This window comes from Ambystoma mexicanum, chromosome 8 (genome assembly GCF_040938575.1).
Source record: "Ambystoma mexicanum isolate Mex_15411 chromosome 8, UKY_AmexF1_1, whole genome shotgun sequence".
NCBI classification, from domain to species: domain Eukaryota; kingdom Metazoa; phylum Chordata; class Amphibia; order Caudata; family Ambystomatidae; genus Ambystoma; species Ambystoma mexicanum.
In genome coordinates this window covers 72,406,223-72,433,105 of record NC_090929.1, presented here as the reverse complement: position 1 = coordinate 72,433,105, position 26,883 = coordinate 72,406,223, and the positions used below count along the sequence as shown (strand labels likewise).

The window sequence follows — 26,883 nt, the reverse complement described above, 5'->3', positions numbered from 1 at the left end:
GAGTTTCGAAAAAACAATCTTGTAATACTCTGTGACTTCCACTAGATGTCGCACTATGCAGAGCATGTGAATCTAAGCAGATACAAGCATCAGAAATACGATTATGGTGAGTAATATGTACATAATGAGACTTCTAAAGCACCCTGTACCAGAAGCCTTATGGACTAGTTCAGAACGATTCCCTTTTTTGCTGCTTTCTTTCCATAGACATTTATGACCCCCACCAACCTTTTGCTGCTGTTTTGGATTTAACCTGACTTTTGGAGGCAATTAAGGTTTTTTAAAACTTTTTTACCTTGCTTAGCAAATCTGTTTTGAGGTCACTGATCAGTCCCTCTGGCCATCAGTGCAGGGGAATGCTGTCTTCTGCTGTGAGATTCCTGGTTTATTTTACACTGCACAACTCGCCTTACAGTGAGGTGATGTAGGGATACTTTGTATTCCTTTACTTTTTTTTATTTTTGTTACTTTATGCTTACTTGGATAATGTGTCCACGATGGGCTGGTGGCAGCAAGTATTTTTCTATTGCTTTTTTGTACATGTGTGCATGAACTTTTACATTTGACTGCATAATGCCTTTTAGAGTACCATATGCTATAAAGGTGCCGAGCTATGAGAATTATCACTCGTCTTTTGGTCATCTTGTCATTTGGCCTTTTCTTGCTCTCTCAGGCCTGGATTTGATATATATTGAAGCCTTTCCCTGGTAAAATGGCAGTGTTTGTGGCCGGATGTGAGGGCTCGGACTTTCTGATTCCACTTCACATTCAGGCCGAAGAGTCTGTTGCTGAGCAGATGTGATGACTATCCACGATTGGACAGCCTCTGGCAGCTTGAATGGTGCAGATCCTTACTATTGTTGGGCTTGGCTCCGACTCCGCCTCAAATTTAACACAAAAGAATGGTTCCTGTAGCCATTCTTCAGATCATCATTGGAGCCAAGCCCCCTTTGAAGATCTAAGAATTGGAACTCATTGTTGCAGCCAATCAATACTGTCTCCACCAACCCAGCTACATTCTGCTCCTTTCCTGCTCTTCAGAAGACCTCCTCAGTGGTTCGACTCTTGAATGGGTGGGAACAACCATTGTCGACCCCTGCTCAAGGATACAGCCCTTGGAAGCTGTTTATTGTGTCCCAGGGCAATTATCTGGACCGAGCAGCTCACCGTTGAGCTTCCTTGCTGCATCGGGTGCCATCCCGCGTTCAGGCTTGGGACTCTGCAGTCGTTCGACTTGTGGAACAAGAGGCCTCCCCCTTCCTTTGCAGCTCTCCACCTCAAAGAGGAACCTTGCAGGACCCGCTTCTGTTTCTTCCACAATGGTAGACTTCCTCCGTTTGATGGCCATCACTGATTTCTGCTAACATCGGTCACTGAGGGATGCCATCCAGATTGTGGTGGCCCGTCATCGTGCCAGGGCTTCAGTTGTCTAGTGCCAGGAACCGTCTTGCCAGAGTGCAAAACTGACTACTAGCCAGACCTAAATTCCAACACCGAAAGCGACCTCTGCACCAGTGATTACCTCTCCAGATTACTGGCTCTGTGTCTGCACCAAGAAGAGAGCCCACATCCAAGCCTGTCTCTGCGGCATCGAACAACTCGGCCGAATCTGTCTCTACCTCTCCTTTCCCCCTCCCAGGCCCTCTGCACGGCTCTGGCTTCTCATTTCATCTCTAAAACTCAGGACATCCTGTCCCCTCTCTTCCTCTCCCCCTTCTTCCTCTACTCACTGCTCTTCCTCTGGCCTCTCCTCTGCCACCTTCTCTGCCTTTATACTGTTCTCCCCAGACGGGGTTTCTAGGCAAGTCCGATCTATGAAAGTCTCGTCAAAACAGGTTCACCCCTGTTCCTCCAAAACCATGAAGGACCCTGCTCTGTCTGACTTCTGCAACCACTCCTTCGCCACTGGAGTCTTCCCTCACTCCCCCCGCCCCCCCAAAGCACTCCCTTGTGCACCCTCTTCATAAGAAATCCTCTGCCAACCCGTCTTGCCTGGCTAACTATCGCCCAATCTCCATCACTCCTTTCCTGGGCAAACTCCTGGAAAAGGTGGCCATCTCCCAACTCAATCTTCACACTGAATCTGTTGGTTGTCTCCGTGCCCATCAGTCTGGCTTCAGAGCTGCTAGAAGCACAAACTGCTCTCCTGAACATCTGTGAAGACCTGCTTGCTAACCTCGATTCCAACACCCCCTGTGTCCTCCTCTTGCTTGATCTCTCTTCTGCCTTTGACACGGTCAACCATGCCATCCTGCTCAACCGTCTCCGTGATAACCTGAGTATCACCGAATAGGCCCTGGCACGGCTGACTTCTTTCCTCTCCGATTGACACTCTGAGGTCCAACTTGGGTCCTTCCTCTCGATCTCTACCTGTGATGTTCCACAGGGTTCTAACCTCTCTCCCTGGCTGTTTAACAAATACCTGGCACTTCTTGCCCACAAAATTGCCGCTCTCTACCCTAACTTTCAGTGAAATGCGAATGACACTCGGCTCATTTTCAGGCTCCCTTCAGCCACCTATTCTCCTGCTCTCATTTCTGATTGTCTGTCTGCTCTTCAGGAGTGGTGTACCGCCAATGATCTCTGCCTTAATGGCAGTAAGACTGAGATTCTCCTCATCGGCACACCTGCTCCTTCCTTTCCTGTCGCTCTCTGGCCCGCCTCTCTTGGCTCTCTTCCTGCTTCCACCTGTGAGGCTAAAAACCTCAGGGTCATCTTCGACTCAATACTCTCCTCCTCACATCTCTAAGAAGTATCACTACCAGCTGCACCTCCTCAGCGGTATTCTTCCCTTCCTCTCCTTCCCCCAGATGCTCACTGTCTGCAGAGCTCTGGTTCTCTCTAGTCTGGACTACTGCAACAGGCTCTTCCTAAATCTGCCTGTCTCTACTCTCATCCCTCTGCAACTCATCCAAAACAGGACTGCAAGACTTGTTCTTGGCATCAAGCCCAGGGATCGTATCTCTCCAGGACTGAAAACTCTGTACTGGCGCCCAGTGGCTGCGAGGATTAAGTTGAAAACCCTCTGCGTTGTCTACAAGGCCATCTGGGGCCTGGTGCCTCAATACCTTCAACTCTCTCTTCCTAAATATCTTCCTTCTCGAGCTCTTCGCTCATCCGCCTCCAGCTCTCTCAAGGTCAGTCGCTTCTCCAAGCAACGAGTTGGTGGTAGATCTCTTTCCTCGGCTAGGGCCTCCCTCTGGAACAGCCTCCCTGCCTCTCTAAAAATTGAGGAGAACCATTTCTGGTTCCGGAAGCACCTCAAGACCTTCCTCTTTCCTTCTGCTTTCTCTCCTCCTCTCACCTGCTGAACTCCTACCTGAAGCTGAAACTGCACTGGTCACCTGGCTACCCTCTGTTCTCCGGCCCAGGTCCCCTCCCCGCCATTTGCACACCTGCACTGCCCCCCCTGCCAACCTATGCACTTAGGGGCTGTTTCTGTATCCCCACAACCCCCTACCAGCACTTTGATGTCTGCAATTACCCCTGCCACCAGCTGGCCACACTTATTATTTATTGTTCTTTATTGTATTTATTTTCTGTTTATCCTATGTACTGCACTTCCCCTCCCCTCACACTTTCCCCTCCCCTCCCCTGCACTTGCGCGATCTCAATGCTAGTTGGCCTAGTAAGATCGTTGTCTGTCTTCCCTCTGTTCCCCTCCCGTCCCTCGTCGCGCCTTGAAACACTTGTGTATAGGTGCGTTATAAATGCTCTCTCGGTACCCGGCTCCGGTTATTTCTTCGCACAAGCCTCTCCTTTAGTCCGTGCATGTAAAGAGATTACACGGAAAATTGCGCAGTCAATGGTCTTTCCTGACTGCGAAGTCAATCTCTAGTGCCACCCGGCCCAAAAGAATCCTGATAGCCATGAGTCCAGTTTCTCCAGCTCGTCGCCACTGTTAAATAGTATGATTCTCCAGACATCAGGCCACGCCCACTTTATAAAAATCCTTATAACCACCAGAGCGCGCGCGCTCCGAGGAAGTGGTCCGGAAGTGGCTGTCTGCTGTGATTGCTGTGGAACTCTGTCTAACGCTGCCTATCGCTGCATATCAAGAGACTATTGTAAAGGACTTTGTTTAGAAGTACGACTTTACATAGAGCACTGTAACTCACTTCTAATAGATTTTACAAGTTTACAGAGTAAATATAGTCCCTAATATATATTTATGTTTTTTTGTAGGCCACGCCCACTTTAGAAAAAATCCTTATAACCACCAGAGCGCGCGCTCCTGCGCGCTCCGAGGAAGTGGCTGTCTGCTGTCCGCTGCTCGCAGCACAGCAGCGCAGCCGGTGTGGTTTACGCTCAGTGAAATCTTTGTGGAGGTAGAGGGTATTTTGTCTAAACATAGACAGTTGCACTTATTTTTTTTCTGCCGAGCCTACAGTTGATTATCTCTTGCAGTTAGTAAGATCACGCAGCATTCGAAGGGTAAGACAGACCGCCCTGACCTTGTGTTGGATTCGGCTGTTGTTCCCGGGTGGGTGACAGTTTTTTTTTCTCCGCTCTTAGGACAGTCTGGTGGTTCTTAACTCAGTGCCCGTTTTCTATGGCATTCTGACAGCCTCCCAAGTCTCTATGGTCGGGCTTTGCTCTCTGGCGCCTCCAGAGCTGGCGGACCTTTGGCGGGTGCTGTGCTAATAACAGCCCATCCTGAAAGCGATTGAGGCCCCTCCAACCATTATCTTGAGCCTGCTTCCTTGATTCCTTGAGTGTCTTAGGTGCGCAGTGCAAACAGTGTATAAGTAAATCAATTGTGCCTGTTTCCAGTTGCTCGAAACACTGCTTATTTAAATTGTTGAGGAGAGAAACAACTCTGTTTGCTGCAGCGTTTCGGGCACGCTGTGCAAGCAGGGAATAAACAAGTCATTTGTGCCTGTTTCGAGTTGCGTGGGACATTGCATATTTGATAGCCGGGTACCATCCACTGAGTTGCTTCTTCCAGTAATCAGTATTAGAATGATTCTCTGAGTATCTGCATTCTGGATTCGGCTTATTATAAATTACAACACTGTGGATGGGGTGGTGGTTGTTGAGGACCTCACACAGTGATACTCCTTTTCGGTATAGATTAGGAGGGGGAGGACAGTCTGCAACCAAGAAAGGCCAGACTCGGATACTTGGAATATTAGTGCTTATGCTTGCATTTTTGTGTGTGGTTGGGGGTTGCAAGTTAGATTCTTTAATCAGGCACTACTTTGTATTGCAACCCACCTTGATAAGGAGAGTGCAGAGAATACTGTGTTGGTAATTGGTGGGGGAAAAAAGGCAATTGTGAATTGGGCCTTAAGTGTGAGGGATTCTCCGTATTCGGAGCATGGTGGGAACCCGAAGGAGTGGTACGATACCAACATTGAGTGAGACTCACAAACATCTTAAGCGGCCAAATAAAAGTATTAAATCTGAAAGGCAGAATACAATCATAGCAAGTGGGTCTTTTGTGTTCACACAAAGAAGTAAGATCGAGTACACTAACCCCCGCTCAAGTAAAATGAATGAGGGAGATGTTAGGGATACATTGGGGGGGGGGGGGAGAGGGACAGAAAAGTTTGAACTAAGCGGAATTGATTTTCCTCCCCTGCCCAATGTTACAAGTGATCGCATAAGGGCCCAAATGGAGTCCTTTCAGAAGGTGGACCTTGTTGAAGAGAATGTGCAGAAGAGCTTTCTAAGCGTACACGAATTGTCTGTTAAACCCTCAGTCTTAAATATGGAGGACTCCATCCTCAATACACCTCAGTTGGATACGTCACTGCTAGCACCCGTTGTGTCTGCCGAACTGGATAGGAGGGTGAGACTCTCTATGGGCCCTTCAACTCCAGCAAGGGCTAGGGGTGGCGGTCTGGATAATGTTTATCTCCATAAATCCATTCTGGAAAGTAGGGAGAAGTTTGGAGACCACAGTCAGGGCCCCTTGGTGGACCTTTTTGGGGATGGCGGAACGGGAGCACATCGGGTAACTGCAAACAAATGCTCGAGTCCGACTAACCCCGTCCAGCCAGGGCGAGGAGATTTTGAGGAAAAGATGCACAACCAGGATAGTAAAGAAACCGTGGTAGAGGACCACATGCTAGAAACTGAGTCATTCCCGGTACTAACCAGAATCTTGAACCTTTTAGACAAAGGTCATGAAAGAACTCATGGGGAAATTCAGGAATTAAGATGTATGATGGTTGAAAGCATAGATAAATTGAGTAGATTGGAAGGTTTCGTACACGCCTTGAGCATGAGAGAAACTGCCCAATTTTCCCTTACGGAAAATATAAGGCCTCTCAATCAAGGTTCCCAAACAGGGAACTAACTATGTACCCAGGAAGGAGATGTAACCTTGAAACATGGGAATGAACTAAAAAGATTGATATTAATTAACCAGGAAAAAATTAAAAAAATGGAAAATCAAAATGAAAATAAATGTGGAAAACTGGAAAATACCACTCTAAGTACCTCAGAGCAGCTGGTAGAGATCAAGCTGGATAGTCCATCGGTACTTGTGGAAGTGATGGAAAATGAGGAAGTTAAAATGCTGGATCAGGAGCAGATAGCTGGGGAAGACGTAACCCAGGATGACGTGACTCCTTTTGTGTATGTTATCACACGAAGAGAAAAGAAAATGTGGGCTAGGGCTCTCAAAAGAAGAGCCAAGAGTGAGAAGGGAGCGAACAAAACGGAAGCCAAAAAACTGAAAAATCAAATATCACCGAAGTTAAAAAACACCAATATAAATTTTAAAGACATATGTAGTCTATCAGGAAAGGGAGGTCACTTAGACTTCACACAGTTAAACGAAGAAAGCAAAATAGCTCTGGAAGAGAAGGAAACGGTAGATAGACAGGGATCAACTAAGAAGGACGTTTCAGAAACTATAGAAGGTACCTCACCGGAGATAAGTAGTAAGGAATATGGTGAAGCCAAGAATACTCTTTCAGAAGCTATGAACCACAAGGGTAAAAGGGGGAACGGCAATCTTAAATGTAGATCAACAGAAACAAATAAGAAAAAGAACCCGAAGAAGTTGAATGGAAGTAAATCAGAGGGAGAGAAAGAGGAAAGGGGTATCCAGCAATTTTTTGGTATAAAAAACAAACCAAAGCCAATTATGGATAAGATGCAGGAAATTGTAGAGAAGGTACACGAGGATCTAACTGTGCCCCAGGTTGGTGAAAGCCTCTTTAAATGCAGCAATCTAAGGCTGTGCGAGGACGTAGAGTCTGAGGGAGGGCCCCTGATTGAGGTGACCAACAGTAGTGTGCCATCTTTGACACCTAGTGAAGATATCAAAATATTGGTTCAAGAGGCACTAATCAAATTATTTGATTTCCCCTCTAAGCACGGACACCATCCTCTCCCAAGAGCTATGTTATCTGACGCAAAAGGGATCGAGGGAGAACAGCATAGGTTAATAATGATTGAAAAAGTAGATGGGAATGAAATAGAAAAAAAAACAGATTGATCAGAGTTCTAATACTCATACTATCATTAATGACCATGATATGAGGCAGAGTGTACATAACCAAGGGCCCGTCCCTCCTACCACACAGGAAAGTGGGAGGGATTTGAGAGAGGAATGTAAGGATGGGGGGTTACTAATAAATAAACCCCGAATCGAGGGTATGAGCTTTGAAGAGAGGATACGGCAGATAGCCGAAATGTGGAATATAAAGCAGAATCTAGAACAAAATAGAGAACACAACCGAAATAGGGAATGGATGAGGGATAATGAGAGAGGAGAAAATAGGAAGTGGGAGACAGGTGGACATCAGAGGGCCGAGGGACATGATCCAATGCTATCTAGCGCCTGGCCAGATGATCAAAGTGATTGGAGGGAGCCGAAATTTGCTGACAAGCCCAGTGTCATACTAAATTTTATGCTCACAATAAGAGGGCCTCCTTGCTTAAATAGAGGACGGATTCTGTCACTGTTTAATGAGATCCCCCGGCTATCTTTAGTCACTTCTAATGACATTAATCTTATTGATTATATTCATCCAACAAGATTTGACTGTGTCAGGATTGTATTCTACTCCAGGGATACATATGATCTTGCCCTGACGGAAGGAGTGGCTTTGCAACGTTTTGGGTACGATATAGTGAACTTTAGCCTAGGCGCACCGAAACAACTGAGGGGTGAGAGGGGAGTGCTCCCCAGAGAGATGCAGATGAGATATGACAGAGAAGGAGAAAGAGCCAAGAACACTGAGATTCTCCCAGATGAGGTGGCGGAGCTGAGATGGTTGGCATCAACCTTGAGGGAATATATATCCAAGATCCAAGACTCGAAAGGCTCAACCTAGAGTAGGGTGATACTTACTCTTGCATCGTGGAATTCGAGGGGATCACATGCTCTATTGCATTCTTCTAATATATGTAGGGAACTCTTGTCTTATTCGTTCCTATGTATTCAAGAAACCTGGGCAGAAAATGCAATCGTTTTGGATGGTTTTACCATCTTTCAGGAACCTGCAACCAAGAAATCAATGGGGAGACCATCGGGTGGGCTATTAATCGCGATTAAGAATAATATAGCCTTTACAACCCAAAAGGAGTTCCATATAAATAAAGGGTGTTTAGCAGTATTAGTGAAAATTGAATGTAGGAGATAGTCCACGATCCTATTAATTATAAACATTTACTGGTAACCTGAATGTGATTTAAAGGCAAACATAGATGCAATTGATTCCGTAATACATGAGTGCCAGGCTATGAACAGGGATCTATATATGATCGTGGCTGGGGATTTCAATGCTGAAATGTGCCTAGTTGAAGGAATAAATGATTGCAGGTTTGGTCGACTGATTGGAGAAAGAATCGGCCATCGGAAATGTCACCAGGGGGACATATGGGCCCTCTTCCTTGGTGGTTGGGGTCTGCAGGGGGTGAATGAACTGCTGGATGACTCAGCAGACAATTTTACATGGTCTAATGGAAGATGGTCATCTACCATAGATTATATTTTTGTCTGCACGCAAATATTTGACCTTGTTCATGATTTCGGCCTGTTAGATATGAAGGAAAGCGATCATAGATTGCTTAAAATGTCTCTTGTGGTAGATATGGACAGGAGAGAGGATGAAAAACGGGAAACTCAGGTTACAGTGAATGTCCAATCAAACAGAATTGCTTGGCACATTAATAACATAGAGAAGGTTAATATACTTTTCCAGGCTGACTTTGATAATGTTTTTGCCGAGGAAAAAAGATGTACTGCCAGGTTTCCTTTGAGAGTTATGTCGAATCGGTAATTCGAGGGAAGGCTGGAATAAAGGAAAAGGCCAAAAGTGATAAAAGACATAGACATTTCTACTATGCGGAAGTGAAATCACTCAAACAGAGTAGAAATAGCGAAATCCGAGTGTTCCGCAGATGCCATCCATTACCCTATACAGTTGCGGAAGCACGTGATTTCCACACAATAAAAAATAAGTTGATTTTTGCGGGCAAAGCTCTACCAGGGTGACGCGGAATCTATGCTGAGTGCGGTGTGCAATGTAAATACACGCAGATTTTGGTCCTTGATCAAAAATGATGAGCAGGAACAAATAAAGTCCCAAACCTCTTGTATAAATTCAAATATATGGGAAGGGCATTTTTCAAGTATTTACTGCCCCCCAGTGTGGCATGGGTTGTTCCGTTAGAGATCGAAAATGCCTCATGGAATATTTCGTTTAGTGTAAAAGAAATTGAAGATATCATTGTAAAGCGTTCACCCTCTAGGGCATCTGGACCGAATTTGCTCTGCAACCGGGTACTGAAGGAGAAACCAAATTTATGGGCCAAAATACTATTTCTTTTATACAAAGACATTGTTAAGATCCACCTTCTTCCGAACAGCTGGAGAATGTCCTATATTATACCGATTTATAAGAAAGGGGACAGGGCCCTGCCCACTAGCTATAGACCTATTGCCCTGTTGGATGTGGACTCTAAAATCTTTGCCAGCCTCGTTCTAGAGCATATTCGGTGCTGGATGGACCAACATCAAATTTTATCGTCCATGCAGTTTGGTTTCAGAAAAAATGTGGGTACCGATGCGGGTGGCCTGTTAATCAATGTTATGCAAAATGCAGCCTGGACCCCTGGAAATCTCCCCATATATTTAGCATCAATTGATCTTACATCCGCCTTTGATCTAGTGGACAGAACAATTTTGTGGAGCAAACTAGCTAATCTGGGGATGCCTGCCCCACTTCTTTCAATTGTATATTTCATGCACCAAAACTACATTGTAAAGGTTCATATGAGCATGGAGGGAAATCTGTCTCAGGAAATCAAAGTAACTAATGGTCTCCGACAAGGATGCATATATGCACCGACATTATTCAATCTATATTTTTCTGATTTAGGAACGTGTTTCAGTAAACTGGTTACAAACTCACTTAAAGTGGAGGGCGTTAAGGTAAAGTGGACCGCTTATGCTGATGATGTAACTCTGTACGATCATACACCCATGGGTCTGCAACGTTTGCGAACTGCTTTTAAAGAATACATTCTTATAAACGCCCTCAAAATTAACTATTCTAAAACAGTGATACTATGTTTGACGCACAAGAAAAATCAAAAAATAACTGCGTTGTTTCTTAATCATGTGAAATTACCAACAAAGTCAGCAATTAGATATCTGGGCTATCCGGTGTTCGGAAACAAGAACAAGGTCAACTTCCGGGCTATACTGGAAGCAAAAATTGCCCCTATGAAAGCACAATTATGTAAAATTGAATCAAAAAATGTAAAATTCTCTTTATTGCCATGTGTTCATTTGTATAAAAATAGACTAGTGCCTCAATTCTGCTATGGCCTGGAACTCGCACCTCGATGGTGCAGAAAGGAGGTGTCGAAGTACGAATCCAAAATTCTGAAATCCATGGTTACGTGTTTGCCGAAGTGCGTTCCATTGGCGGCAATAAGATATGAGTTTGGTTTACATTCAATTAGAAGTACTATTGAATAGCGTAGAATGGCACTAGTTAGGAAACTGTTAACCTGCAAAGACACCACCCTTTATGACATCATGGGTAGGGGTTTCAGGAGCGGTGCTCCTACTTCTAAGTACCTCAGGGACATGTTGGAAGAGGCAAATGAGGTTCTGGACAATCTGGGGGTCACTAGAGATATGCTTATCGCAAACCCCATGAAAGTAAAAAAATTACTCCTTCATGCAGACTGGAACTTAACTGTTCAAGAAGTCAAAATGTCTAAATTATATAATCACATTGCCTCGGATTGAAAAAGATGGGGGAATTGGAACCATATCGATCTAAATTTTCTGATAAAAAATGGAGGCAGGAATATATGCGATTCCGATTTAATGTCTTGAGTACGGGACAAATTGCTGATATTAGAAGTAGACAGAGTGTCGGATCCTCCATCTGTAAATACTGTAAACAGGGGGAGAATCTAGAGACTCTGCAGCACTTACTGAGTGTGAAGGTTTGAGGAGTGAACGCATCAGTCACTTCAGTAAATATGTGCCAAACACTGAGTGCGTAGATCTGGATTTGCTATGGTTAGACATGTTGCATGGTAATCGTGTTAAGCTTCAGATCGCTGTTGTCAGGTTTTTGAAGCAGTATTGTTGTCTTTAACTTATGCGAAAGAAGTAGACGATGAGTGAGTATCAAGTCCCTGTATGAATACAGAGTGAAATTTTGCTCCTGATCGAGAATGAGTTAGTTTTTTTTAGGTATATGAATTCTTTTAAATGAATTTCTTTTTAAATTGTACACTGATGTTTTTGTTATTCAGCAAAAAAAATGAATTGTAATGGAATGTGGTAAATATGAACTCATGTGTCTGTATATTAACTTGTGAAATATAATGTGATACATGTTTAAAAGAGAAAAAATACCTTTTGTAAAAGTTACCATGTAACTATAAACAAATAAAAAAAAACTAAAAAAAATGCCTTAATATATATCATATTCCTGAGACAACTAGAGTACTGGGGGTTGGCGGGGGTGGGAGTGTTAGCAGGTCTACCCCTGCTCCTACTTCCATAGGATTCAACAGGTCCAGTGTCCTAACCCTACCTCTCCCTTACGTTGCCGTGATCAGTGGAGTTTTGGTTGAGTATCCGCCCTGAGATTCCCCTAAGGTGGTGGGTTTGGGAGAGAACATCCGAACGTTGCATCTTGTGTTAACTTTTGAAACACTTGCAAAACAGCTGTTTTCTTTGCCAACACTTGTTCAGTCTACTTTAAAGACTCCTAACCTCGAGTTGGGCCTAGGAACCAAGTAGTTGACTGTAGCTGAAGAAGACGACCACCGATGGATTCCAGGATTGCCAGAGAAACCAGCATTTGCACAGCCAATATCACGACATTGTGAACCTCGGCTTTGTAATCGACATTGAAGACCTTTGCGAGGTGCCTTACCTACTCTGACAGAATCATCCAGTCAACTTTCCTGCTTGCCCTTTTTCTGTCATCAGACCTATTATCTCTGCATTTTCCCTGCAAGACCTGGATCCAGCTGTTCATCGTTGCAAGGACTTCGGCTGGCCTAACGGCTTAAACCTCTCGTGGGCATCCATGAGGCTCTGCTGTGCTGCTGTCCACCTGGAGACGAGCCTGCTGGAAGACTGAAGTCCTGCTGCCGAGTTACCTGCTGCATCCTGACCCGCCCAGGGTTAAAGCAAGATGTGCATCCGTGAAGGCCTGTCGTAGAACCAAATCTGGGTGTCCCCCACTACCATCCAAGGTCTCCACCAGGACCTAGAGATAACTGATGATCGCCCTTGGCCCTGCACTGTCTTCCCCAGTGATTTACTGCCACCTGGTGCTGTTGCTATCCACCTCGGCTTCTGGGACATGAGATCAGTTGTATGTCTTGAACGGAACCCTTAACCATTGGGTTTGCATTGGGCGCAATGTCCTCCTTACCTTGGCACTTTCTGGGGCTAGCCTAGAGCAGTGGTGTCCAGGTCAGTACTTATGTGGGTCATCCTTTGGAGCCCCGGGAGTGGTAGCTGCTCTTCATTTCACTGCAAACTGATTTAAGTCCCCTTAATTTTCTTGTTCGCTTGTAGCATCAACTCTAACTTCAGTAGGTAAGTGGCCCTCCTGGACTACTTGCCTCTTTCCTCAGGAACCATTTGGGACCCCTAGGACTACCAGAAACCTGGTGCAGGCCAAGGCTGGACTTCCGAGGTTTTAGTATGGGCTGGTGTGAGTGCCTTATAATTGTAAAACCTATGTTTTGATGTGTGCTTAAAATCTGTTTAAAATCCCCAGATAGTTGGAAATGCAATAAATGGTTTGTTGACCTGTCCCATCCAGCTGAGAACCACAACATCTGCTGTGTGTTTGACGCCATTGCTTCATTGGATCATCCACTGAGGTCCCCAGAGTCTTCTTGATGTGGGGCTTCCATTCTCCTGGCATGCCAGGACTCTGGTGCCGGCTCCTGCCCACTCGGCTGACAACTGAAGTCAATAGCGCCGGGCCTGCAGGCTCTGAACATGTGCTATTGCAGCAGACTTCTTTCCGTGGTGCTCTTGTTTGGGACAGGGAGGTTTCGGAGGTGTGATCCCCTCACTCAAATTTGGTTCTTGGTTCAGTTGCTCTGTGGCGGTCTGGCTCCATTGCTGACCCTCCCATTCAGAACAGATCCACAGTAATGTCTGCTGGTGATTTCCATGACTCGACTCTAAAATATAATGTAAGTAAAAAATAGATAACTGGATTTCTCATCTGTCTGGATGTCTTTCTTTGGGTCCCCCATGTACAGCCCTCTTATTTAACACCATTGATTAATACTGGCCCTCTGATTCCTGTGGGGACTTAAACTCAATATTCAGACTTGGGAGCAATTGTTTCTACAGGACGCTGTACACCACTAAGTCAATTTGGTCTTTTTAGACCACCTTGGACATTTCATGATCTTGTGAGATCGTCATTCAATATTTTAAAGATTTTCTAAAATGTTACTGTTATTCTGTAGCAATTAGTTTGCCCAAAGTCTGCATAAAGAATATATTTTACAGATATTGTGTGGCGCTTCACTTATTGTGTACAAATCAATTGTTTAGAATACCATTAAACCATCTTACGCATTCAGAAGTGTTCCCTTGACTGCTAAGCAATTTTCTTTTGCATATTTTGTCAGTTTGAGAATGTTCAGCATAGTAGCAAACGTAGAGCTACAAAATGTGCACAAGTATGCGATAGTGAAAACATGCGCTTCATATTTAAGCATGTCTGTTAGCTAAAATCTTGGCCCTGATGTAAGAAATTGCAAAAGCACTGTCGGTTAAAAATACCTAATAAGACTGCACACGGTTGGGAAGAAGAAGTAGTGAAAGAGTGGAGTAAACCGAGACTTGCTGGTACGGTTTGTCACATATCAATCATTAAACAAATACTCTGAGTTCATAATCTCCCAGGGTACCTTCTCTCTCCTTTTCTGACAGCTGCCATGCTTTGCAGCCAGCCCTGATGGTTCGTTCTGAAAGAGTTGCCATGGGTAGCGCTCTGTAGTCCCACTTCATTGGCATCAGAGATGAGCAGCACAGCTGTCATTCTGTTACTTGGAAAGTCAGGATATCTCAGAGGGGAAACACCCAATAGAGCATTAGGCTCATCTATACTGGCCCTAGAAGTGAGGCATAAGTGGAATATCCCGAACACTACCTCCCCTTCATTCATAGTCTATCAAATGCCAAGCTCTTTGACTTTTCTTGACTGAAAAATGACTACTTCGACATGGCGCTTCTCCCGTGACCTAGTTGCTGCTTGGCTGAGCAGAAAGCCCAAGTATCTTCTCAGTTGCCTTCTATATTAACATGAAGTCCACTTCAGCTGCCCCCCTTTGCTGGTGGTTCTACTGTTTGACAGCATGTCCTGCTTAAACAAATATCAATAGTGTATGGTCATTTTTTGTATGTATTGTGTTTTAAAAAGTTGCAACTTTTGGTCTACTTGCATTATTTTTCTCTAACCATCTTTTTTGTGTCTGTTAAGAACTAAAATTGAACCACAATCTGACTACGGCGATGACCAAGTCACCTGCAGCCAAATAGTGTATGACTTCAACACTGAGAAGCCTAAGAAGGTAGGACACCTTTCCTTTCTAGGCTTTCCTTGACGGCCAGCTTGCTCTACGCTTTACAGAATTGGTTTAAAATGTTGTGCAATATGCTCCTCTGAGTTGGGCCATTGTGCACAGGCCCACCATGGGATCTCGTATACGGTTACATGATGTTTGTGAGTTACTCTGGATTTCAAATGCCTCCAAGCTTTTTTTATAGTGTGGAGTCCTTTATCATGGGGACAGTTGTCTCAGGGGCCGCCAGCACTTTTGTTGGCAATGACGTTCTGGATTAAGTACCTTACTTTGAGGCATTCCGTCTTAGGTTTTCACATTTTCTCAATGCCCTTTGTTAGAGCAGAAATACATTTTTGGGTGTTCCAAAGTCTCATTGTATGGGACACCCTCTTTCCCCCACTTTGTTACTTTATTCTGCTTTATTTTGGGGGATTTCTTATTTTACTTGGTGGTCAGAGTGGGGGACTTCTACTGAAGTTACTCTGCCTTGCATCCCTTTCCCCTTGCCACTGCATGCATTTTCTATTTTTTTACCATAAGGTGCCCAGTCCCTGGGGTGCATCTCAAGCACCCCATTATTTCCCTACAATTATTTTATCCTCCATTAGTTTTAGTAGGTAGGCTGGTGGCAGCAAATATTTAGTTGTCTTCACCAGGGATGCAAACTGGTTTTTGGCATTAGTGTTCTTGATGTACTCTTGTGGTAGCCATTGGGGGTACCAATGTTTTTAAGTCCTACACTCTGCCATGTTTAGGGGCTTTCTTGGTTCAAAGAATCCCAGAGGAAAGCATAAAATGGCTGTCCTGCCCACATGTGCTCTTTGAGTCCAAGATGACAAACGCCATAGCAGTTTCAGCTGGTTTAGAACAGTTCATGGGCAGGCCACTACGCTCCCTGCCTGGTGGGCCTGGAGGCTTAGTGGTTTTTGGGGCCAACCTCATTGGCCATCTGCGAGAACCTTGGTTTTAAATACTTTAATGAGCCTGGTGGGCTGGCAAAAGCCAACCCCTGTGATTGAAGAGATCTACAGGGGAAAACCTGTTCCTGAGCTCACGGCTGCTGGACTTTGTAAGGTGAGCAGGCCTGCTTAGCTGCGGGTGGATTTTGGTGCCTGTAGCCAGCTGATTTTGAGACCCTGTCTGGTCTTACTGGTGAGACTGCAGGCTCTTGACTATGCTCCAGTTTGCACTTCCATTTGCTAGCCTGCTGGTCCTCATCTGCTTGGGGCAGGCCTTACAATCTGTGGTCTGTGGTAATCTGGGCTTCTCTGCTACTGGGGCAGCTGTGTCTCGAACCCTCCACTAGCTCTTTTCTTATGCTGTCCTCTGGGATTGACTGTAATCTTCTGGGTACCTGTGGAGAGGAAGTGGGGCTTGCATGGCTTTTCAGTATAACTGCAGGCTGCCCTACAGGCTTTCCTGTTTCTCATGGGGTACTTTGTTAAACTGCTCAAAGTGACACTGGAAGGTACATAACTGAACTGTGGCATTTTCCTCTGTGGTTCTTCAGCAAGCTCTGGATTTTTAGAGACTTTGCCAGTTTTATCAGGCCTTTTTAAATAGGTAAATTGCACTCCTGCAAAGAATGTCGTTTCACTGTGGTGTCGCTTCCATCCTGGTGTGTAATATGCCCTTCTGGGTCGAGGGACTTTCACTAAAATATATCCTGGTCTTGGTCAGCCCTCCTGGCTGTGTTGGACATTCGGTAGCCCTGTTGACTACATCTAAATGCTATAACAGTTTTATGTGCACATGTGCTATGTATAATCCTCGATTTAGAATGTTGTTGGAAAACTGTGCTAAGTTCTACATGGTACCCTTGGATCCTGGCTTGTAATCATTGCTGTTTAATATTGTTTAGGGGTCGTTTTCTTAACTCGCCTCTGGAAGTCTATATGCATTGTCTGCCCCCAGGAATGGAGCTTTATTTTTGAAGAAAGTGTGAGTTGGGCCTTAAAGGGCCCTTTACTGTTCTCTCCATTTACATTATGCTGTACTCTTGTGTGATGCTCACCAAAGTACTTGCTTTTTCCATCATTGATATATAATAAGGTGCATGTTTTCAGTATAGCAGGTGGTTGCATCGTGTGTGGTGTTTGAGGCTAATTGTGCCTCCCTGCCAACCTTTCTCCTGGATTTAAGCCCAACTGCTCTGCTACAGCTCCCATTGGGGAGTCTGACCTTTCCTTTTGGGTGACACGCTGTTCCACAATTAGTTTAGATGGTTACACAGCGGGCTGTGCAAAAATCTTCCTGTGGGTATCCTCTTGTTTTCTTTCTGTAAATTGGGCTCTATTGCGTTCAACATTCCTCTGCTTGGCCGGAACCTGTGCATGTTTATTTGATTTGATGTTCTACATCTGTACCCATTGTTCTGTATAATCCTATTTAATTTCAGGTTTGACAAACTAGTAAAATGAGTATAGTAAATTGTAGTCCATGATGCAAATACAAGGGTGTTTGCGCTCCTGTTAGCTGGCTGCTTTTGTTTAATGTCTGTATGAATGTTGTTTAAATTTGACCCCACAGTTCCTTATGTTTCTACCATAAAGGCACATGTACAATTTGCTTGGGCTTGTGAATTTCTTTTTCAATCTATATGCTATGCAGAGTCTGCCATTTTATGGTTGGTCTAGAATGTTAGGCAAAGTTTGTATGCAGTACCCTCTGGGAACACTACAAAAAACTCTGACTACAGGTATAGGAAATCCAACCTTTGGTATAAGCTTGTACTACACAGTTTTGGTAGCGTGTTGAGCAGCCAGGCTTATCTCAAGAGGGGTCAATGTGAGCTGTAGGGGAGTTGCGCAGAGATTCACAGTGACAAGTATTCAAATAAACTCTAACACTCAAGGTTTCTTGAATGAACAATTATTAATTTATCACTCAGTTAGAATAAGCCTTATTCATAAGGGAGCAATAAAATAGTAACATACAAATACACTTCAATACTGTACACTCTTGGTTTCTAAATCAGTAAAGACCTTTTTGGGATGGCCCACAGACACAACCTACACCCTCGGGTGACTTCAATAGCTAGGGTGCTGGGGACACTCATATCTTACTGTTGGCATCTAGAATACTGTTATAAGTTGGTAGAAGGAAAAGGTTATTAGAACAACAAGAGACCACAAATATTCTTAAGCACGCAAATACTTTTGGATCCCTACAGCACAGCCATTCAGTAGATCAGGTTAGGCCAAAGTCAATGGGCAAAAGTCTTATATAGGATGAAGCACTTCTGATGGGTAAGTAGAAAAGTCTTTGCACAATGTTTTAGAAGTCTTTGAAGAAAAGAAGAATCAAATGTATGGCCACAAGCCGTTAGACTTGTGAGTAGTAGAAGATGCAAGCAACTCTACAGCAAGAGGCAAGTTCCCCCAGACTTTATTACAGTACGTTTGATCTGAAGAAAAAAAGTGCAGCAGATGACTTCTGTTCCTGTGCAGCTCTGCAGATCTCATTGTTCCTGATCATCAGTCATGGGGACAAGAGGGAGGACTTCTGGAGACTCCTGCACTGCAGTGGGATGGTCACCGCTCGCAACCGGCAATCTTCAAATCAGTGGCTGTTCAGTGTTACAGCTCCGCGCGATTACCGCAAATAGCAACACTGCAGTTCCTGGCTGTCAAAATGGACTTTGCTTGCTTCTTGGGTCCTGCACTCTGTTGAGGGGACTCAGGCTCGGTCAGTACTGCTTCCTGGGAGTCCGGAGAATCTTCCTGTAGCTCTAGGCCAGCTTAAAAGCAACGCACACAATCTGGTGTTCCTCTCCCTGGCTATACGGTTTCCAGCAGCAACTCACTGGAAATTCAACCAGCTCCAAGATGGATGTGTAGGTGGCTTACTTTGAAGTTGATTGGTCCCACCAACTCAAAGGGAGAAGTCGTCCTTGCAGGGGCTTCTCTGGCGATCTGAATTTGGAATTTCAGCACAGCAGCAGGGCTTCACCGGACAAACCAACGGTCCAGGAGTTGCAGCAGGCGTCTGCTTCAAGTTCTTCGGTTCCTTCGTCCACTGGTCTACTCTGCCTTCCAAACCAAAATTCTCGCCTTTTATTCAGATCTCTCCAATTCATTCCAGCCTAGCTGTCACTCACCCAGCAGGGTGGCTGTCCTTGCCGGACAGTCAGACGGCCAATCACTACAGAGTGCATTTGGGTCTCCTAGGAGACTAAGCACAGGGAGTTTCGGGCACCTCCCTCACTTCCTGCCTACCCCAGACACTCTGGAGCCAGAGGCGGGCTTCACTCATGAATCCCGGCAAAGCAAACAATGGGACCAAATCTTGTTTGGCGCGCAGAGTAAATCTCAAGAAGGACCTTTCCACAAAGAAATGGCGAAAAAAGACGACCGGGGCCTTTTTGACAAAAATCTCTTGGGTGCTTTACTGTAGCTGCGAACGCAGCACGCGGTAAACGCAAACCATGGTAGTTAAAACGAAACCAGTGCCACCAGCCATTCATTGGCAAAAGGGTAACATAAAAATGTTACATGAGAAGCTAGACAAAAGGGTTACTAGGTAACCCCTCCAGCACCCTATTGTAAGATGGTGTGTGCTGGGTCTAGAAAGTTACAAATGTAAGTGAAGTCAATTTCACTTTACCACTCTGGGAAACAGTAGTTTATCCCAGAGAAGGTATTTAAACCTTTGGGAAATATGAAAGACTTCCCTGTGCCACTGCACTGAAGGTTCTGTGTGCTACAATGTAAAAGATGATGCCTATGGAGTTTGTCAGGCTCCATAACCAAAAGAAACAAAAAGCTCAGAAATCGCATTTAAAATGCATGACGGAGTGGGACAAAGGTCTCACTCTCTTCAGGTTAAAAAGAATAAAGTCCTCAAAATCCAGCAAAGTTGCTGGGGGTCTCTAAAGTGGAGGGAATTAGCACATTTCTGAGTAGTCTCCCTAACATAGAGTATTACATATTGTGTAATAAAAACTAAGATGGGTGTCGTCATCAGCAGCACTACTGTAACATTACCCTCATGTAGTGTACAGGCTGCCCAAAATGCTCCCCTCCAGGTCGACACCCTCATCTTTCACGATTACATCAGCAGTTGCAAGGCTTTGGCGATGAGTCTTGCAACCAGCGAGTAGGAACAAGTCGTATGAGAATGCTATATAGCCTGTGGCCACACACGGCGCGGCTAGTGGGCTACATGCTGGTCCTGAGGGAACAGACCGACAGAAAGAAAAGACGCAGACCCCAGTGTAATAAAAGGTTTTTAAGTGTAATGTGTGTCTTTTATTTATGTATGTGTTTGGGAGAAACCATCCAGCCCACGATGGGCTGGATGGAATGTTAGAAGTAAAGGACAGAACAATAGAAAAGAACTGCCCAAGAATGGGCTGAGCAGGGGAGACGAGACAATCATGAAGGATTTTCTTTTTTAAAAAAAGGACAGTTGAAAGAACAGTTGTAGAGAGAGAGAGAGGGAAAAGAGGGAGGTTGCTGCCTCAAGTGCCTTCTGGGGCCTTAACCCGTTGAAAAACACTGGGCGGTGCAACGGGGAGCCCCCGCAGAGACTGTGCAGGGGGTCTAAGCTGTTAAGCCTGGTGGCCCAGGGGCGGCCCGGGCAGCGTGGCGGTGCCTGCCCGGGACCATCAAGAACAGCCCGGCCAGGACCCCGTGTGGGTGGGGCAGGGGATGGCCCAACCGGGCTGCTTGGCTGTGTCCCCAAAGACCCGCCTCGTGGCCAACGAGGCAGGGTTGTTATTGAGAAAATCCTCCGGGGCTGTGTATGTCCTAATACTGAAGGCCGCGTCGGTGATGACGGGTGGGCCCCCAGCCAACGGCCCACCTTTAAAATGATATATACATACCACGCAAACCCTATCCAAATGGATAAAACTGACTATTTCGGAGTGTTACAGGCTACCTGGTAAAGATCGCCCAGAATGCTTAAGGGCTCATTCCACTCCCGATAAAGGATATCTGCAAGGAGGATATTGCTTCCAAAAGAACCTAATACTGCTTTGGGAGTCTATCATAAGATGAGGAATACGTGGGAATACACAATCCTTTCGAAGATCAAGTTACTTACCCCTGGTAACGTTCTTTCGACTGGATGTTCCTCCCACGTATTCCTCATCGCCCCTCCCAACCTACCCACTGTAGAATTTCCGAGCTTTAGACCTTGGTCTCCTTTAAGTTCTGATAAATTAAAGGCACTTATCAAGTGTGGTAATTCTGCATATGGGTGGCGAAACAACGAAATTGATGCCAATGGGTGTTGCGCGTGGTATATGCACCGACAACGTCAGCCGAGATGGAAACCCTCGAGGGACATAGTTGACCGTTTGGACGCACAGCACCCTCTGCCGAGAGAAAACATTTTCTGAAGCAGCTGAATCTGGAAACAAAGATATCTGTCATAAGATGAGGAATTCGTGGGAGGAACGTCAAGTCGAAAGAACTCTCTGCACTAAGAAAAATGTAAATCCTACTCCTGCCTAATTTCAAATGCATTAAACTAGTGGCTCATAGTAAATACATGGCTTGGAAATAAAGACTTCATGTCTTAAGCAGAGTGAAAAAAAACACAACAGTGTGACCATTTTAGGGTACTAGTTAAGCAACCATAGGTGGTAAACGCAAATGTGCACACTATAAATAATTCAAACATTGTAAAAATGTTTGCTGCCACCAGCTTGTCCTTGGGCACATATAAAAATAACCAGAAATCCCTAGTGTAAAATTGATACAAAAGTATCCCCACTTCACCGCATTGTAAGATGCTGTGTGCACTGTTAAAAAAGTGACCTAAAAGGGGAAAAAAAGATAAAGGGAAGCATAGTTTCCCAATACTGATAGTCTGCCGGACTGATCAGTTTCCCCATAACAGCAAAAGGCCATGGGAGTGAAGCTAAATGCTTCACTTCTCTGCACTAAGCCAGGACAGGTTAAAAACAAAAGCAAAAAGTGTGGTAAATCATAGAAATATGGAAGGAAAGTTGGGCCACAAGCTGAAGACCTGCAGAGTTCAATGTGAAACTCAAAACTGTGACCGATGCACAGTAGAGGCCCTTGATAGACCTGGCCAGCCCACAGGATGGTTCCAGTATGCTTAGGCTCCAGAGGGCCGGATCGGCATGCAGTGGTCCGGACTGATTGGTTTCAACACCCAAAGATTGAAGCGCTGGTGGGGGTCTTCAGGAGATCGTTCCAGAGATGCAAGGCTACACTGAGACTCGCTCGATGTAAACAGTCGCACTCTGGTCTTCATCAGGCTGCACCCCTTTGTAGAAGTCTTGGCTTGAGTGATAATCTCAAGAATGACTGCCAGTTTTCCTTTGATTCTTCATTGAAACCTGGGCTGCCCTCAGCCCGCCAATTGAATCTTTTATGGTTTGGCATTTATAACACGCCTATACACAGGTGTTTCTAGGCGAGACAAGACAAGGAAGGACAGACAACACAAAGATCTTACTACGCCTTGTGTCATTCAGATTGCGTAAGTGCAGGGAAGTTGATGGGGAGAAGTGCCAAAAGGGGGATGGGAGATGGAGAAGTGCAGGAATTGAACCAGAACCTGGCGTGCAAACACATCCTGTTTATAAATATGTATTGGCTCATTAACCATTGTGATATTATGGTTATGATGGCTGCCTTGGATGACAACATAGGAACCTTCAACACGCAGTATATAGATTCTGAAGTGTTAATGGTAAGCGACTTTAACTCTCACTGCTGCCCCAGACTCTGCAGTTTGGAGGCGGGTGGAAGGGTGAAACTCCTCATGCATTGTCACAAGTCGTCCAGGCGACAAGGTGGAGGGAGTACTGGGAAGGTTGGGGATTGCCAATTTTAAAAGGCCACATAACTGGGGATATGCCAGCAAAACCAACATGGCACAGAAATTAACTCAAAACTTGGTTAGACTATGCTGTAAACTCTGAAGGTCTAGCCCGTGTATTAACGCTTGAGGTTGTCGGGAGCCCTGTAAGTGGCCATGATAAAGTAACCTTAAAAATCAACCTCCTGATCCCCTTGCCAGTCACAATTAATTGCAGAAATCTGGCCGTGAAAAACCAAAAGAACAGGTTAGGCTGGAGTCAGAAAGGTATGGATCAAATTAATAACCTGATAAGGGATTTCTGTGTTACAACAAATTTGGAGACCAAAATGAAGGAATTAGGAGTAGAGACCTTCCTGATATTTGTGGCAGAAAAACTGCATTATGTGCTCATTTCCGGAAAGGAGCTGTATACTCTAATCGCCTGCATGTTTATGTTGAATAACTTCAAGTGAGGAAAAGGGAGATGAGCAGTGTGATTAGGAAAATAAAAACTACCAAGTGTGAAGAGCCAATCTAAAGGGCGGCGATTATATAAAAAGAAAAGCTAAACGGGCATTTAAAAAGGGGCTCAAATGTAATAAGTGCCTGCTATTACAGAGATGGTGAAGTGATGCTAGAAGCAGTGCTGACTGAAAACAGTAAACACTTTGGACTATTGTAAATCAAAAGAAGGGCAAACAGGACCAAGTCATGATAAACCCGATTTTGCAAGATATTTGGGCGAGGCACTGCTGTAAGTTATTTGGAGGAATTCCCTCAAAACATAAGGATCAATGTAATACAGAATGGAACTTAGACATCTCGGTACAGACCCTTGAGGCCATTATAAAAGCTGGGTCTAATTCCTGTGCACCAGGTCCAAAAGGCCTCTAACATTATTCGGAAACACAGAGCGGCAGCATGGGCAAAGGTGCTTCATATCTTGTTTTGCAATTTCCTCCAAAGTAAAACCATCCCCATTGCCTGGTCTCTCTTAATAATTGTACCCATACACAAAAAAGGAATCTGGAGCAACCCAATAAACTATCAACAAATAGCCCTTATGCAAACTGAAAGTACAATGTTCTCTATACATCTCTTAAAAGAAATGAGTGGTCTAGAGACAAAGGAATCATTTCAAAATTTCAGATGGGCTTTAGGCGAGTTGCGGGGACAGACGCAAGTGGGTTATTTATACAATCTTTAATCAACCATGCATGAATAGTATAGATCTGAGCTTGGCGTTTGATTCTATCGATAGAGCAATGCTGTCAGAGAAGCTGGCAGATTGGGTATCCCAACACATATCCTGGACATGATCATTCAATTACACAAGGGTACGATGATTAAAATAAGACTGAACCAGTGGGGTGACGTGTCGGACTTATCGTGGGCTGAGACAGGGATGTGTGCTGGCGGCTTGCCTCTTCAATTTGTATCTGGCAGATTTGTGGGAATTTTTGGGAGGAGCCGCTTTTATCACACCCAAATTAAAAGGTGAGGAATGCTTCTGTGTCCACTGCGCTGACAATATATTATTGGGCAGAACTTAGGTGGGTCTACAAAGGCTGCTATTGTGATTTGAAGAATATGCCAAATTAAACAGATTGACAATCCAAAGAAGTCCTGCATTATGTGTTATAAAGGAGACGATACAAATTGAACACATTTCGATGGGCACAGGATGGACAGAAAATTCCAGTTGTAAGGAATGCTAAATATCTGGGTTTTCTATTAGTGAGACCAACGGAAATTAAGCTTTATAGGGAGGCTCTATGGTCGAAGGGCCAGCAATTAGTGGCGCAAATGTCATACATTGTAAAAAAATACTATTGCTTCTCAATCAGGCCGCTTGTGCCGTTATATCGTTCCAAAGCTATCCCTGTTCTGACGAATGGCTTAGATATCTACTCCATGACAGGGTCTCGACCTCGAAAAAAACTTGAAGGCTTGATATGGAGAAACGTGCTTGGTTGCCTGTGTCCCTATGACACAAACCCGTTTTGAGTTGGGGGTTGAATTCTTTCCTGCCCATTGTACAGTTAAGGACCATTTTGCTATTTCACAAGTTATTGGTGGTAAGAGAAACTCAATCTGCAACGCACTATCTAGCCAAATGGAAATTGGGAGTGGTGGAGGCTCACTTGTCGACTTCAAGCGACAGTGAGAGTTTATATTGGAGCAGTATGAGGTGTCCCTAGAACTACTGTCAAAATCCAGTTCAGGTGAAACCGATAATGATGGAAAAAGATTGGATAGTGACCTGCGTTGAAAGGGCTCAATATAGCCTGAGTAGAGAAATAAGCACTGAATGTAAAAAGAAAGGAACACTTAAGAAATATTTAGCACAGTACCCCCGTAACAGTCGTTCTAGAGACACCTTCCTAAGGTTTTGATTCAACCTCCTCCTGACAGGAGATATCAAACAAATACGAGGTATTCAGAAGACTGTGCAGTGTTGACACTGTGGAAAAGCATCTTTGGGTGCTGAACTTTTAAAAAATGACCAACATTGACTGAAAAAATGAATGGCCGACCTTTAGGAGTGAACCAAATGGGAGTGTAGAATTTCAGCAGGACGTCAGTGGAAAATGTTTGATTAGTATAGTTTTAAGTGTATATATTTGAGATTTTAAGTAATGGTTTTAAGAAGCTATAACTCTTAATGAACTGTTTAATCTAGCATGAACTGTGTTTTCACCATGGAGTACGTGGCATCAGCCTGTAATTTTTAGCCATTTTAGTAGCTTTTTTATTTTATTTTTTTAGGAATGGATAACTCCTAATGACTTAAGTTGTATGAATTGTAAGAATTGCCTTTTTATTGAGTAAAGTGCATAAGGTTTGTAATAAAAGAAAATTAGAGTGAATTGACTCTATTAGGACTGGTGCTCTCAGTTTGCCCTAAAAATAGGGAATGTACACTTTTGCACTCTGTTCGTATTTTCGGGAAGATTCAAATTAGAGACTGTACATCATTTTCTTAAATATATTTTTATTTCACATCTATTGATGTGATGTCTCTCCTGAATATTCAATGAGGCCTGGCATGAAGGTATTGGCTTCAATTCTATGTACATTTGCCAATGCATTTCGGTTGTTAAAACCTTCGTCAGGGCCGTACAATTGTTTCGCAATGTACAATCATTCACTATTTCAAAACAATGAATTAACATAATCATAGAATAATCATTTGACAGTAATTTCAAAAACAAACGCATATAATCACACATAGCCGTTCCAAGGTGTTTTGAATGTTCCAACAGTGTTCAATGCCAAAAAAATCTGTTAATATGGATCAGATACATAGACTATATTTTTGGCATTTGGACAAACACAGAATCTGAACTTCTAACTTTTTTAGACTATCTGAATAATATAGACCCCCGCATCCAGTTTACACATGAACACTCAAATAAAATCATACATTTTTTGGATATGGAGATGAAAGTTACTAACTGCGAATACCGCACCACGATCTATCGCAAGAATACTGATCGCAATAATCTTTTACAAAGATTAAGTTTCCACCAACCAAGCCTCATTAAGAATCTCCCTTATAGCCAAATGCTGAGGGTAAAAAGAATAGTCAGTGACCTTATGGACTGCCAAGAATCATTGAAGGAGATGGGGAACACATTTTTGGAAAGAGGGTAAAACGGAGAAGAACTATTGAAACCCTAAACAAAAACAGAACAAATGCCCCCATTTGTCTTTGTATCAGAATATTCAAGACAAAGCAGTCGGATAAAATCCATAATCAAGAAAAATTGGAATACCATAACTTGTGATCAGAGAATAGAACATCTCTTTAAAGAACTCCCTACTTTCGCGTATCAGCAGAGCCAGAACCTGAAAGATAAGTTGGTTTACACAAAACCTATGCGCAAGAAAAGGCTAACAGATCGGATAGGCACATTTCCGTGCCTTAACTGCAGTGACTGCAACTACATCATCAAAGGATCGAGCATTAACCACCCACATTCTGGAACTAAGATCAAGTTGAAAGACTATGCCACTTGTGACGCACAGAATATTGTGTATGGAATTAAATGCCCA

General features: G+C 44.2%; 1 protein-coding gene across 1 annotated transcript in view; it reads left to right on the top strand.

Moving 5' to 3' along the window:
• The window catches only part of SETX (senataxin), a 1,477,926-nt gene that overhangs the window by 515,984 nt on the left and 935,059 nt on the right, over nucleotides 1-26,883 (top strand). Inside the window, exon 8 of the mRNA XM_069609306.1 lies at nucleotides 14,958-15,048. Within this exon, the coding sequence (XP_069465407.1) occupies nucleotides 14,958-15,048 (91 nt within the window). The remainder of the gene's footprint in view (nucleotides 1-14,957; nucleotides 15,049-26,883) is intronic.